We start from the raw sequence: 12231 nt of genomic DNA on the forward strand, positions 1-12231 counted from the left end.
CAATCCATCTAAATTAATTAATAAAATCTATCAAACTCTACACCGACTCCGTTGACTTTCTAAATTTACATAGATGACTTTTTAAAATCGAAAAAATATTTTAAAATATTAAATTTTAAAATATTTTGACCAAACTATTGGATATTTGTAAATACTAAAATTTGTAATTGAAAAGTCAATAATAATTATTTAAAATATTTTTGTTTGAAAATAGAAAGAAAAAATTAAATTATATATAAACTTAGATAAAATAATGTATATTGATAAAACCGTATTTTGTTTTTTTACTTTGATAATATATAAAAGTAAAAAAAAATGTAAATTATATAAATTTATCTAATAAAACTGGAAATTACATAAATTTAAAATCTGTGGAAAAGACTGATGTCAAGATAGTTTATACTACAAAATATTTATAAGGGAAAAAAAATCATTTTTAGTCCAAATATAACCAAAATTCATTAATTTTGGTCTCAATATAAAAATCTTATCAATTTTGGTTCCAATATAACCAAAATTCATCAGTCCAAATATAACCAAAATTCATTATTTTTATCCAAATATAATTTTTTATAAATCAATTTTAGTCCAAATATAACCAAAATTTATAATTTTTTGTCCAGTATAATCAAATCATATCTTTTTTGGTCTCACCGTTAATAAACCGACAGAAAATGTTGACGTATAAAGAAATCAAATTTTATATTTATATTCGAAGAAATTGCATGATAAAAAAAATAAGGTTTGATTATATTGGGACAAAAAATAATGAGTTTTGGTTATATTGTGACTAAAATTAATAAAATTTTATATTGAGACAAAAAATGATGAGTTTTGGTTATATTGTGATAAAAAATGATAAATTTTGGTTATATTGGAACTAAAATTAATAAGATTTTTATATTGAAACCAAAATTAATGAATTTTGATTATATTGGGACAAAAATAATTTTTTTCCCTATTTATTATTATTATTATTATTCTTTTGCATTTAACTCACAAGGAAATAATGGTAAGTGGAAACGGTATATAGAAAAAAAGGTGGTCGCATCAATACCTTGAGGACACGTATAACAAATAATTGACATTATATGCCAATAAAAAACAAAAAAAAAAAAATTGAAATAAAAAATGAAAAAAAAAATATAATTATTCGATCCCAGCCATCAGATCTCACTCAGTTCACGTTTTCCTCTGTCCAACTATCCATCGTTCTTCCTCCAACTGGCCTCGCTCCGACTCGCGCACTAGAATTGGGGAATTTCGGAAAAGGTATGCATCTTTCTAGATCCAATTCAGGAATCTTCCTTCCGTTCAATTGTTTTCTGTTTTTTTTTTTTTTTCGGACTTGATAAATTTTGAGTTTTTGCTTTGTGATTTCGATGTATATGACGTCGCATCTTTCGGATATTAACACCGATTTGGACCTGTTTGTACCGGTTAGGATGTTTTTATGGTTTAGTTGTTTTTGATTTGGTTGGATGGAATGTTGGCTGTTTGTTTTTGTCACCGTTGATTATTGTATGGCGTGTGATGTGTCTGTGGATATTTGCGGTAAGCGAGTAGGCGACGGAAAGGAGAATATGATTATCCTAATACTTTCTGTTGATTGATTTCTGTACATGGTGATCCAGTTTGGAATCTCGAATGCTTATAATCAATGATTGCTGTGGTTATCTATAAAGTCAATTGGATATGCGTGGTTCTGAATCACAGCTTATGGACTTCTATTGGAAAATCTTCCTCGTTGGAATTTCTGGTTCTAGGTTTTGATACCGGTCTTGTTGTCTGGAGGAAATAGCTCGATCCGGCTTGTTGCCCATAGATATTGATACTGTTATCATTTTTTTTAAACATAAAAATGATCAAATATGATCAAATTATAGAGCAATGTAGTAAATAATTGCATAACTAGAGTGTTATCGAGTTAGTACTATTAACCAGCTCCGTATTGTTGTGGAAACTTTTTGGATGTTGCAGGTTAAACAATGGGTGCAGAGAAGAACAATCTTGACATGGAGGAGGGAACTCTGGAGATTGGGATGGGTATGTTCTCAATTCACTTAAAATTTTTTCTTTTCACATCAAACATACTGATGAATATGCACATATATCTCCATGACAGCATGTATGGATTGTTCAATTTTTTGGCAATCACCTACCTTTTGTTACTATTTTTTTTTCTCTGTCCCATATCTGCATACTTGCAATTTAAGTTTCATAATCTAGATTGGACTAAACTATCGTCTGTGTTTTCCGAGTTTAATGATAGATTTGTTATTTATTATGTTTTGTTTATTACTTGTTTCAAAATATATTTTGCACCTTCCATTTGTGAGCACTTAAAATGCCCTTTAATACAGAATCTTTTTGTCTTTGTCTCAAAGGTTCCTTGTATGTGCTGAGAGAATCGAACAGAATAAAGCTTATTGCCTCTGTTTTAGTACCTTCTTTTGGTCTTTATCATATCAGGACTTTGGCTCTCTGTTCTTAACCCTATCCACTATCCAGCTATTAATGTCAATATAAATGAACTGTACTGTTTATATAGGGTTAATCCTTGGAATTAATTTTTTCAATTAGCACAATTACATGAACATCTAGTTATCTGGTGTTGCTACTTCTGTAATTGTTCTCCACCTTATATGTACTTTAAGATTATGGTTCAATTTTCACATTGTCGTATGCAGAATATAGAACCGTCTCTGGAGTTGCTGGACCTCTTGTTATCCTCGACAAAGTCAAGGTGAATGTTTACTCATGGTTTTGCTTTTTTTGTTTTGGGCATTTTCAGTATTTTAGGTTGTCTTGAGAATATTAAAAATTTAAATGGAAAATAGGTTTATGATGTAATGTTTCAATGGAAAATAAGTGTTGAACATGATGTATTGAATGGAAAAATGTTTTAGATATAATATTTTAACAGAAAAAATGTTGTGAGATATTAATTTATTTTTGGAGAAAAAATATGTATTGTTGTTTGCATCGTATGAAAAGGTAAATGAAAACACAAACAAGCAAGCCCCGTGTTGTTGCTTATTTTCTATGTATCACTGTTTTGAGATTCTTCTCAGTTTTTATGGATTTTTATCTGAAATGAATCCCTTAAACATCTTTCTATAATGATTACAGGGACCTAAGTTCCAGGAAATTGTTAACATTCGCCTGGGAGATGGATCAACAAGACGTGGACAGGTCTTGGAGGTTGATGGAGAAAAGGCTGTCGTTCAGGTGACCACCATCACAACTTTGCGTCCTTGATTTGTTGATGGATTCAATCATTCTACTATCTGTCAATCCTCCGCTGATTTTACTGTTAGTAATTTACTAGTTCAGTATTATCATATATTATGGGATAATAGCTTTTCTAACCTCTAATTGAAGTAAGTGCATCTTTTTTCCAATATAGTTCTAGGCCCCTTTGATTGAGAATTTTAGAGCTCCAGGTTTTAGAGACATGTCAATGTGTGCTCTAACGTTTTAACTATTTTCCCATAATATATCATATTAATTTCCGCAGGTTCAGCGCTCTGACTACTCTTCATCAAATTCTCTGTACTTTTTAACACTCATGCAAAATAATTTTTTCTTCCATGCATTTTTGGCAGGTTTTTGAAGGAACTTCTGGAATTGACAACAAATATACGACAGTTCAGTTCACTGGGGAGGTGATGTATTTTTTTTCCGCTTCCATGTTTAAGTAGGAGTTATACTATTATTTGTCACTGATGCTGTTTCATGCTCAATTGTTTACGCAATGGTATTTTATAGGGGCTCTAGTGAAGTAAGTTGTATCCTCATATCAAGATTAGCTAGAAATGAATGGATTCTAAGTTCAATTCAATTAATAGATTAAAAAAGAAAGAGAATAATTCTGCCCTTTTCTTTTTCATATGATAGTAATGTCTACCTCTCTGAAAATGTACTCCCACCAAAAAAAAAATCGATACTCAGCTGACTTACTTGCTTGGCTAGTGCAAGTCTAATTTGCTATTTGCATATACCCATTAACAGTCAGAATTACTTTTGCATTGCTACTTACATCATCTCTCATAGGATATTAGATATTCTCAATGGATCATGATTAGTTAAGTGTTATAATTCTTTGGGGCACCAGCCTCTGATTCATTTCTTGAGATTTTTCTTTTTACTTGTATACTGTTGACTACATCTTCCACTTAGATATTATCTACATTACATCAGTCATAAACCCTCCAAGTTAATGACTTGTGTCATTGCTTTCTCTACCCGGGGATTTGTGCTTTGCATTTCATAGTCTTATTCCTTCTCAGAGAAGAAACGTGGAACAAGCGACTGACGGATTAGGAGTTTTCTTGTTAATCAGAGACAACTTAGTATATTGTGACTGGTTTTCTGAAGTAGGTTTGAGAGTGTGTGTGATGCAAAATTTGGGTTATGCTTATAAAATATGAGTATCTATAATATAGGGACAAGGCACCCACTTATAAATTCATGAAAATTAGGAATTCTTTGTCTATTTTTCTTGAGCCACTTTATAATCACTTTTATTGAATGGAATTGATTCCATGCATAGTTTCATTTTCATAAAATCCACTTTCATAAGAAATGTTCAACTTGATTGCAGGTGTTAAAGACGCCTGTCTCATTGGACATGCTTGGTCGTATTTTTAACGGTTCTGGGAAACCAATTGACAATGGCCCTCCGATCCTTCCTGAGGCTTACTTGGATATTTCTGGCAAGTATCAACAGAAATGTGACATAGTCCGTGTGTATTGTTCAATGGCCATGTTTGATTTACTCTTGTTTGTTTAGGGAGTTCCATCAACCCTAGTGAGAGAACCTATCCAGAGGAAATGATACAGACTGGAATTTCAACTATTGATGTCATGAACTCAATTGCTCGAGGACAGAAAATTCCTCTTTTTTCTGCTGCTGGTCTTCCCCACAATGAAATTGCTGCTCAGATATGTCGTCAGGCTGGTTTGGTCAAAAGATTGGAGAAATCTGATAATCTTCTAGAGGTATACAATCACCATGACTATTCTCTACAAGATTTTACGTATTTGAGGTTGGCATCTGTTGTACTATTTTGTTGCTACACTATGACATTGTACACTGTTTGAATTTAATGGTGACTCCTAATTAAAGTCTTAGACTAAATGCATCAGGCTGTGAGATATCTAAACAATTTCTTAGATAGAAACTATCCTTCTATCTTGTTATGGAATCTTAATCCACGGCGCACTTTTACTTGTCCGCCTTTTGATATTTGAGGTGATTGGTTTATTGTTTGCTGCAGGGTGGTGGTGAAGAGGACAACTTTGCCATTGTCTTTGCTGCTATGGGTGTCAACATGGAGACGGCTCAGTTCTTCAAACGTGACTTTGAGGAAAATGGCTCCATGGAGAGAGTGACCCTTTTCCTGAACTTGGTAGGTTCACATATTAACCTTTGCTGAGAAAGCTAATATTCATCGATACGTTTGGTTTCTTTTGCATGTTTTGCTAATATCTTCTTGTTTGGCAGGCCAATGACCCAACAATAGAACGTATCATCACACCCCGTATTGCTCTGACGACTGCAGAATACTTAGCATATGAATGCGGAAAGCATGTTCTTGTCATATTAACTGATATGAGTTCTTATGCCGATGCTCTTCGTGAGGTAATATTTTTCATAGAGCTTTCCACATTTATGTATTTTCCTGGCACTGCCTTTTATCTCTACAACTTTGCATCTTCTTGCGATTGAATAAGACCGGGTATTTATCTCATTAGGTGTCTGCTGCTCGAGAGGAAGTCCCTGGAAGACGTGGATACCCTGGGTATATGTACACTGACCTGGCAACAATCTATGAGCGAGCTGGACGTATTGAAGGACGGAAGGGGTCCATCACACAAATTCCTATTCTAACCATGCCCAACGACGGTGACATAACCATTTATATATATATATTTATATATTAGCAAACTGGTTCTGAAATCAACCTTACTCTATTGTTGCTTTGAATTGTCAGATATTACGCATCCAACTCCAGATCTTACTGGCTATATCACTGAAGGGCAGATATACATTGACAGGCAACTCCATAATAGACAGGTGAACAGATGATGATGCTTTCTAGTTATCTGTGATTTTGTCATATACACCAAGGTTTATGCAAAGTTTATTGAAATCAAATGATTACTTCTACCATTTAAGATTGTTGTCTTATGAAGTTTGATTAAAGCCCGAATCCTAGGGTTGAAGTCAGGGTAATGCTTTTTTATTGCTTTTTATGACGTGGAATTTGCACCCGCTACTTTTTGAGTGTGCTCTGAATAAATTTTCGGCCAAACCTAATAGCGTGCAAACTAGGTCAGCAAGATAAGTCATAGTAGGCAAATCATGCCTAGCAAGCCGGACCAAGTGGCGTCGAGGGGTTTTGAAATCATGACCTTACAGTCATGAGTTCACCCTTAACGCTACTTCGCCACCCCTTTATGGGGCAAAGTAGGGTTTTTTTTATTTTTTTATGGACCTGCAGGGACCGGGATTTGAACCCATAACTTCACGGTCACGAATCCACCTCCACACCATCAGGTCGTCCTGCTTACGGGACGAAGTTAGGGTATTATTGAGCTGAGTAGTTGTGGGTCTAGTAGAGCGTGAGTAGTGTGAGTGTGCATCACAATTCTATATAGTGAAATTTCTGACACGGCATCATCATACCCAGATGTATGTCAATTTGGATTGAAATGGATAAAGCAAATTCCGTGTCCCACATTGCTTTTTTTGCTTCGGTTATTAGATGACTTGAATGATTGTAGCTTAATTCCTATAAATGCTCCTTCTAGTGCCTCAAAAATTTTGCTGACTGAATGTTGTTTACAGATATATCCTCCAATCAATGTGTTGCCGTCGTTGTCTCGTCTCATGAAAGTAAGACAAACAATATTATTTACACTTGTTCCTCCTGTGGCCAGATTGAAGCTACCCTACTAATGTTGTCTTGAATGTCTTGCAGAGCGCCATTGGCGAGGGCATGACCCGTAGGGATCACTCTGATGTCTCCAACCAGGTAGTTTATTACAACCAGACTTAAATAATCTCAGCCCCCTTTTGTCTTGTCTTTCTTCTGATCATCATACTTCATCGATGCACGCAGCTATATGCAAACTATGCCATTGGTAAGGATGTTCAAGCAATGAAAGCTGTGGTCGGAGAAGAAGCACTTTCCTCAGAAGATCTGGTCGGTTTCCTAATCCTTATATCGGTTTTTGTTGATTGTACAGTACAACAACAACAACAATAATAATAATCTGAGATGTTTAATTCCGACTGTTTTTGGGCATGCAGCTATACCTCGAGTTCCTCGACAAATTCGAGAGGAAATTTGTGGCACAAGGGGCGTACGACACCCGCAACATTTTCCAGTCCCTTGATTTGGCATGGACGCTGCTGCGGATCTTCCCTCGGGAGCTTCTCCACCGTATTCCGGCAAAGACTCTGGATCAGTACTACAGCAGGGATTCTACAAACTAATGAGAGAGCAGAGCAGAGCTGCGTGAACTCATAAGAGTTTGAAGTTTTATGTTTTGGCATTATGGTTGTGTGATATATCTCTCTTTGTTTCATGAGTTTGTTTTTGTTTTTGGTATTTGTTATTATCAGCTGCTCCTCCATATCACCTTTTTTAAAATAAAGAGTCGAGAGAGAGATCTTGACGAGCCCACGTCGAGTCCACCAATGAGACAACAGATATTTAAACATTTTGGTTTCGGTTAGATGATCCATCCATCCATCCTGTAATTCATTTTAAATTATTATTATTTGCTATTCTTCTATTTTGTCAAGGGGGTTTTGGAGCTGTTAGGGCTGTGCCAGTGCTGCTCTGTGCATGTATAATCAACATCATGGTGTTTTGACAGAGCCAGTAATAATTATGATAACTGTTAGACATTATTGTTATTACTTCCCTACTTTTCTGTCTACCTTTTCATTTTTGTTAATTTTTATTTATTTCATATTTTGTTTTTAGAAAAAATTATATATTTTAATTTTATTTTTAAAAATTTAATTTATAATTTTTTTTTTAATTTTAATTATATTAATTTATAATTATTTTCACTGATATATTTTTAATTATTTATTAATTATATTTAATTCGCATGTTAGGCTGCAGCCGCCATTTGGGCTCTAAATCTCTTTCGAACATTTCGGTGTTTTTCTTTTAAATTATATTAAAAAATTACTTTTATATCTAAAATATATTAGATTATGTATTTCAAATTTTTCAATTAACATGTATATCTATTTGGGCGTGTGCGTGTATTGTTTTTTTTTAAGATTTGAATTAGCATTTCAATGTATCGATCTATTTAATTTGAAAATTTTAAAAGTAAATACGATGACTATAATAGTATTTTCTTTTGATTGCAATTTTTAATTTGAATAATAATTTAAATGTGATATATTGTAAGAGTATATATCTATAAGTTAAAAAAATAAAATTAAACTCGAAAAGAACTTTTACAAGGCTAAAACTAGACCTTGAATCCACAAGCCCTAGTTTCGCAAGAACATTACCATGTTTATTTATGTTTAGCTTCTATAGAATACAAATGCCTAAGGAAGTACCTGAGTTTGTACTATCACCATCAATGGCAGACATGCATGGCTCGTCTTTTGTTGTTTTTTTTCTTCCCTTTTTTTGGTTATAACGTAAGAATTGACGAGTGTGTTCTGGATAAACTCCCAACCGAATCTAATATAACCTGCAAACTAGATTCGACGAGACAACTCACACTGTCTTTTTCCGTTTGTTCTTATTCGCATGCATAATGGTTCTTTAATTTTCATTAAAACGAATGTTAACTGATATTGCACTAAATTATAACATTCATAACTGAACCAACAATACATTATGCATTGAAAGACGACACACAATATAACTAATAATAATGTATTAACATAATATAAATACAACATATAAACGGCAAAAATTAATTTCCATGAAGCCGATTTGTCCAAATCAGTACGGTAACCTTCCCGTTTCATCAAAGGATATTCAAACTGCCTGACTCCGGCTAGCTCTGTTTGTATAGACACTTTGGAGCTTTAGATACGGAGTATTTATTATCATTAATTTTTTTTTAAGAGGAAACTATTATATCAAATAAATTTTTTATCTCACAAAATATTGTAGCAAATAATAATTACGACACACACAATGCTCAACTCTCAAAACGACAGAAAAAACAAACAAATTTATTCGAACAAGTTTTTCAAAATTGATACACAAAGGCAACGAAGGATAAAGACGACATAGTTTCTACGGCATGCTGACCAATGTAATGTTGGCTACCATAATTACGCTACCGATCTAAACAAAAGCTACGCATAAAATTCTCGCACATAAATTAGTAGTAAGTAAATTCCGAACCTGTTGTCATTCCGTAGGATCATAATCAAGAACCCTCGAGAACCTGAACCATCGCTTCTCCTCGCTGTACTTCAAGCAAGGCTCGAGGACAAGTCCTACAAAAATCGCGACGAGGCTAATGGCCATAACTTTGAAAGACGCGAGCGCCAATACGACCAATATTAGTATGGTCGGAGGAATGCACATCAGAATTATCCCAGCAGTACCTAAAGGCACTTTATATGATCGAGAAGCTGTTGGATGGTCGAATCTTAGCTTCACAAAAGCTATGAATTCCATGATCATTCCGAAACAGTATAAGTAATTCTCTGCGGCGACTATCTCTTGAAAGCTGAGCCATGAAAGCAGTATCACACCCGATGCCGAGAAGATTATACCGATTAGAGGGGTTCCGTAGCGCGATCTTTTGGCGAAACACTCGGGGAGCATTCCGCGTTCCGCCATGCCAAGAAGTTGGAAAGAGTCGCTGCTCATCTCGGCTACGAACATCCCCATATTCGACACGGCAGACGCCACTTGGATCCACGATCTCAACCACACCCCTCCGAGGATTTTACCGATATCCGAGAAATATCCGTCGCTCCACTCGTCGCGGTCAAGTGGAACTGCTCCAGTACCTATCAGAAGAGGAAAAAAGTACGCCAAGAAAACGAGGATAAGCGCGTATAATAGAGCCTTCGGGAGTGTTCTTCCGGGATCTCCGACCTCACCGGCAAGAGTACTGATCGAATCCCAATAGTTTAAATTCCAAAACAATGTGTTTAAATATAGCGCCCAGTTGATGTTATTGAAATCGACAACGAACCACCTCGACGGCTCCAGTTCAGGAACTGCAACGACTCCCATGAACAAGAAGGGAAGCAGAGAAAACACACCTAACAATGTAGCAACCCATCCGACTATTGTTAGCCCTCGGTAGTTAAGATAAGTCAATGCGAAAGTTAGAAATAACAGCGCTGTGATTCGTGGAAAACCATCTGCTAAAACCGGCACAGCTGATTTCAGATAATCCAGAAACAGCACAGGATAGAGTGCATTGTCAATAACTCCACTCAGCCACTTCATCCATCCTTGCTGAAATCCCCAATATGGACCCAAGGCTGCTGAAACCCAAACTACATATCCTCCATTTTCCGGAAACATAGTACCCAATTCAGCTGTTATTAAGGCTTCTGGAATGCTCCATATGAATGGAAAAAGCACAAAGCCGAGCAAGGCCAGAAGGGGTCCAGCAGCCTGAACACTATCTTCGACGCCAAATGGCCCTCCTGAAACCTCATAGAAAATGAGGAAAACAAGAGGTATGATAGATACCTTATTGAGGTTTTCCAACCTAGGAGATACTCCTGACTCTAGACCTACATATTCCGCGTCATTTGCTTCCCGCATTTTGAGCTTTGTTAGCTTAGCTACTGAGGAGCGTCGTTTCTGTAGGTAAATCAAGAACAAGTATGAAGAAATAGTGTTAATGGAGTTAATACAGATACAATTAAGGCATTATATTAATTTGAGGACATGAACAGAATTGAAGATCACAAAGCAAAGTCTAACTTCCATGATATCTATTCCATTCGAAACAAACATTAGTAACTGATTTCTAAGACCTCAAAGGAGTTGTTTCTGAAGGTACATCAAGAACAAGTATGAAGAAATAGTGTTAATGGAGTTAATGCAGATACAATTAAGGCATTGTATTAATTTGTGGAAATGAACGAAATTGAAGATAACAAAGCAAATTCTAACTTCCATGATATCTATTCCATTCGAAACAAACATTAGTAACTGATTTCGAAGACCTCAAAGGCGTTGTTTCCGAAGGTAAATCAAGAACAAGTGTGAAGAAATAGTATCAATGGAGTTAATACAGATATGCATATATTAATTTGAGGAAGTGCTCAAAATTGAAGATCACAAAGCAAAGTCTAAAATGGAGTTAATACAGATACAATTAACGCATATATCATTTTGAGGAAACAAACAAAATTGAAGATCACAAAGCAAATTCTAACTTCCATGATATCTATTGCCTTCGAAACAAACATTAGTGAATGATTCCAAAGATCTCAACTGCGTATGAACATCAAATCGAGATTCGAAAGCCGCTGCACTCATCAAGAATCCAAATCGAAATTCCTCTTACCACAACAATTCAGAAATAGCAAAAAGGAGATTACTCTCATGAGAACACATGAATCACGCATAAAAACGACTCAAATCCAAAATCAGCACTCACTCAATACCATAAAAACCACGAAAACTTAGATGCGTAAACATTAAACACGAAAGCAGTCGCTAACATAAACCTGAATAAGATATTCACTTTCATTCCCGGATTCGACGATTCGCTCGAACGAAACGAAAACCGTCGATTGAGTGAATCAATAAATCAATTACAACACGTGCACTAAATACTTTATCAATTAGCAAAGGGGTAAAACTCAGTAACCATTAAAAGCCGAAAGGAGTAGCGACGGAGCTGCCGTGCGGTGACTGAGACGGCTGTCGTGCCATCACCATTGATCGCCACGTTCACTTCTCAATGCCTAGTGCGGTAGCTGTTCAAATTAATTACGATAAATCGCTTTTCTGAAAATGACGTATTTGTCGGATTACAATAGCGCTTTCAGGGCCATGGGCATTCCACCCGGTGAGTTTTGGTACGGTTTTTTACGGTTTGAATTCAATATTAAAAACAAAAAAAATTACCAGGTGTATTTACCCGTAATATTTTGATTTTGAATAATAAAATTTTGAATTGAAATAGTTATTTGATACGATATAAACATGTGGCGTTTTCAATATAAGATAAAAATTTTGTATAATA

The 12231-nt window shown here is 35.2% G+C and overlaps 2 protein-coding genes across 6 annotated transcripts; one reads left to right on the forward strand and one right to left on the reverse strand.

Moving 5' to 3' along the window:
- Window positions 1–1113: 1113 nt before the first annotated feature.
- LOC127253529 (V-type proton ATPase subunit B2) lies at window positions 1114–7936 on the forward strand. The gene is made up of 15 exons (XM_051278175.1): window positions 1114–1272; window positions 1981–2046; window positions 2691–2746; window positions 3133–3231; window positions 3609–3668; window positions 4607–4722; window positions 4800–5004; window positions 5283–5414; window positions 5510–5647; window positions 5761–5911; window positions 6000–6082; window positions 6857–6904; window positions 6990–7043; window positions 7131–7214; window positions 7322–7936. The coding sequence occupies exons 2-15, from the start codon at window positions 1989–1991 to the stop codon at window positions 7505–7507; spliced, it is 1470 nt and encodes a 489-aa protein (XP_051134132.1). The 5' UTR covers window positions 1114–1272; window positions 1981–1988; the 3' UTR covers window positions 7508–7936.
- A 791-nt stretch (window positions 7937–8727) lies between these two features.
- Window positions 8728–11981, reverse strand: LOC127256420 (probable polyamine transporter At1g31830). Of its 5 annotated transcripts, none has more exons than XM_051282438.1 (3): window positions 11854–11981; window positions 9408–10835; window positions 8728–8746 (listed from the first exon to the last, which is right to left on the reverse strand). In XM_051282438.1, the coding sequence occupies exons 1-2, from the start codon at window positions 11854–11856 to the stop codon at window positions 9414–9416; spliced, it is 1425 nt and encodes a 474-aa protein (XP_051138395.1). In that variant the 5' UTR covers window positions 11857–11981; the 3' UTR covers window positions 8728–8746; window positions 9408–9413. The 5 variants fall into 5 exon arrangements, with proteins under 5 accessions (XP_051138395.1, XP_051138388.1, XP_051138403.1 ...); XM_051282431.1 differs by lacking the exon at window positions 8728–8746 and adding an exon at window positions 8833–9057; XM_051282446.1 differs by lacking the exon at window positions 8728–8746 and having other exon boundaries at window positions 9213–10835; window positions 11711–11854.
- Between the last annotated feature and the right edge of the window lie 250 nt (window positions 11982–12231).

This window comes from Andrographis paniculata, unplaced genomic scaffold, assembly GCF_009805555.1.
Source record: "Andrographis paniculata isolate CXL003 unplaced genomic scaffold, ASM980555v1 Contig12END, whole genome shotgun sequence".
In the NCBI taxonomy this organism is placed as follows: domain Eukaryota; kingdom Viridiplantae; phylum Streptophyta; class Magnoliopsida; order Lamiales; family Acanthaceae; genus Andrographis; species Andrographis paniculata.

What these genes read in the sequence shown, in the direction of transcription:
- LOC127253529 (XM_051278175.1), top strand. Translation starts at nt 1,989, where the DNA reads ATGGGTGCAGAGAAGAACAATCTTGACATGGAGGAGGGAACTCTGGAG. An exon ending in TCTAACCATGCCCAACGACG is followed by an intron (nt 5,912 to 5,999) that starts GTGACATAACCA and finishes TTGAATTGTCAG; the next exon opens with ATATTACGCATCCAACTCCA. An exon ending in ACTCTGATGTCTCCAACCAG is followed by an intron (nt 7,044 to 7,130) that starts GTAGTTTATTAC and finishes CGATGCACGCAG; the next exon opens with CTATATGCAAACTATGCCAT.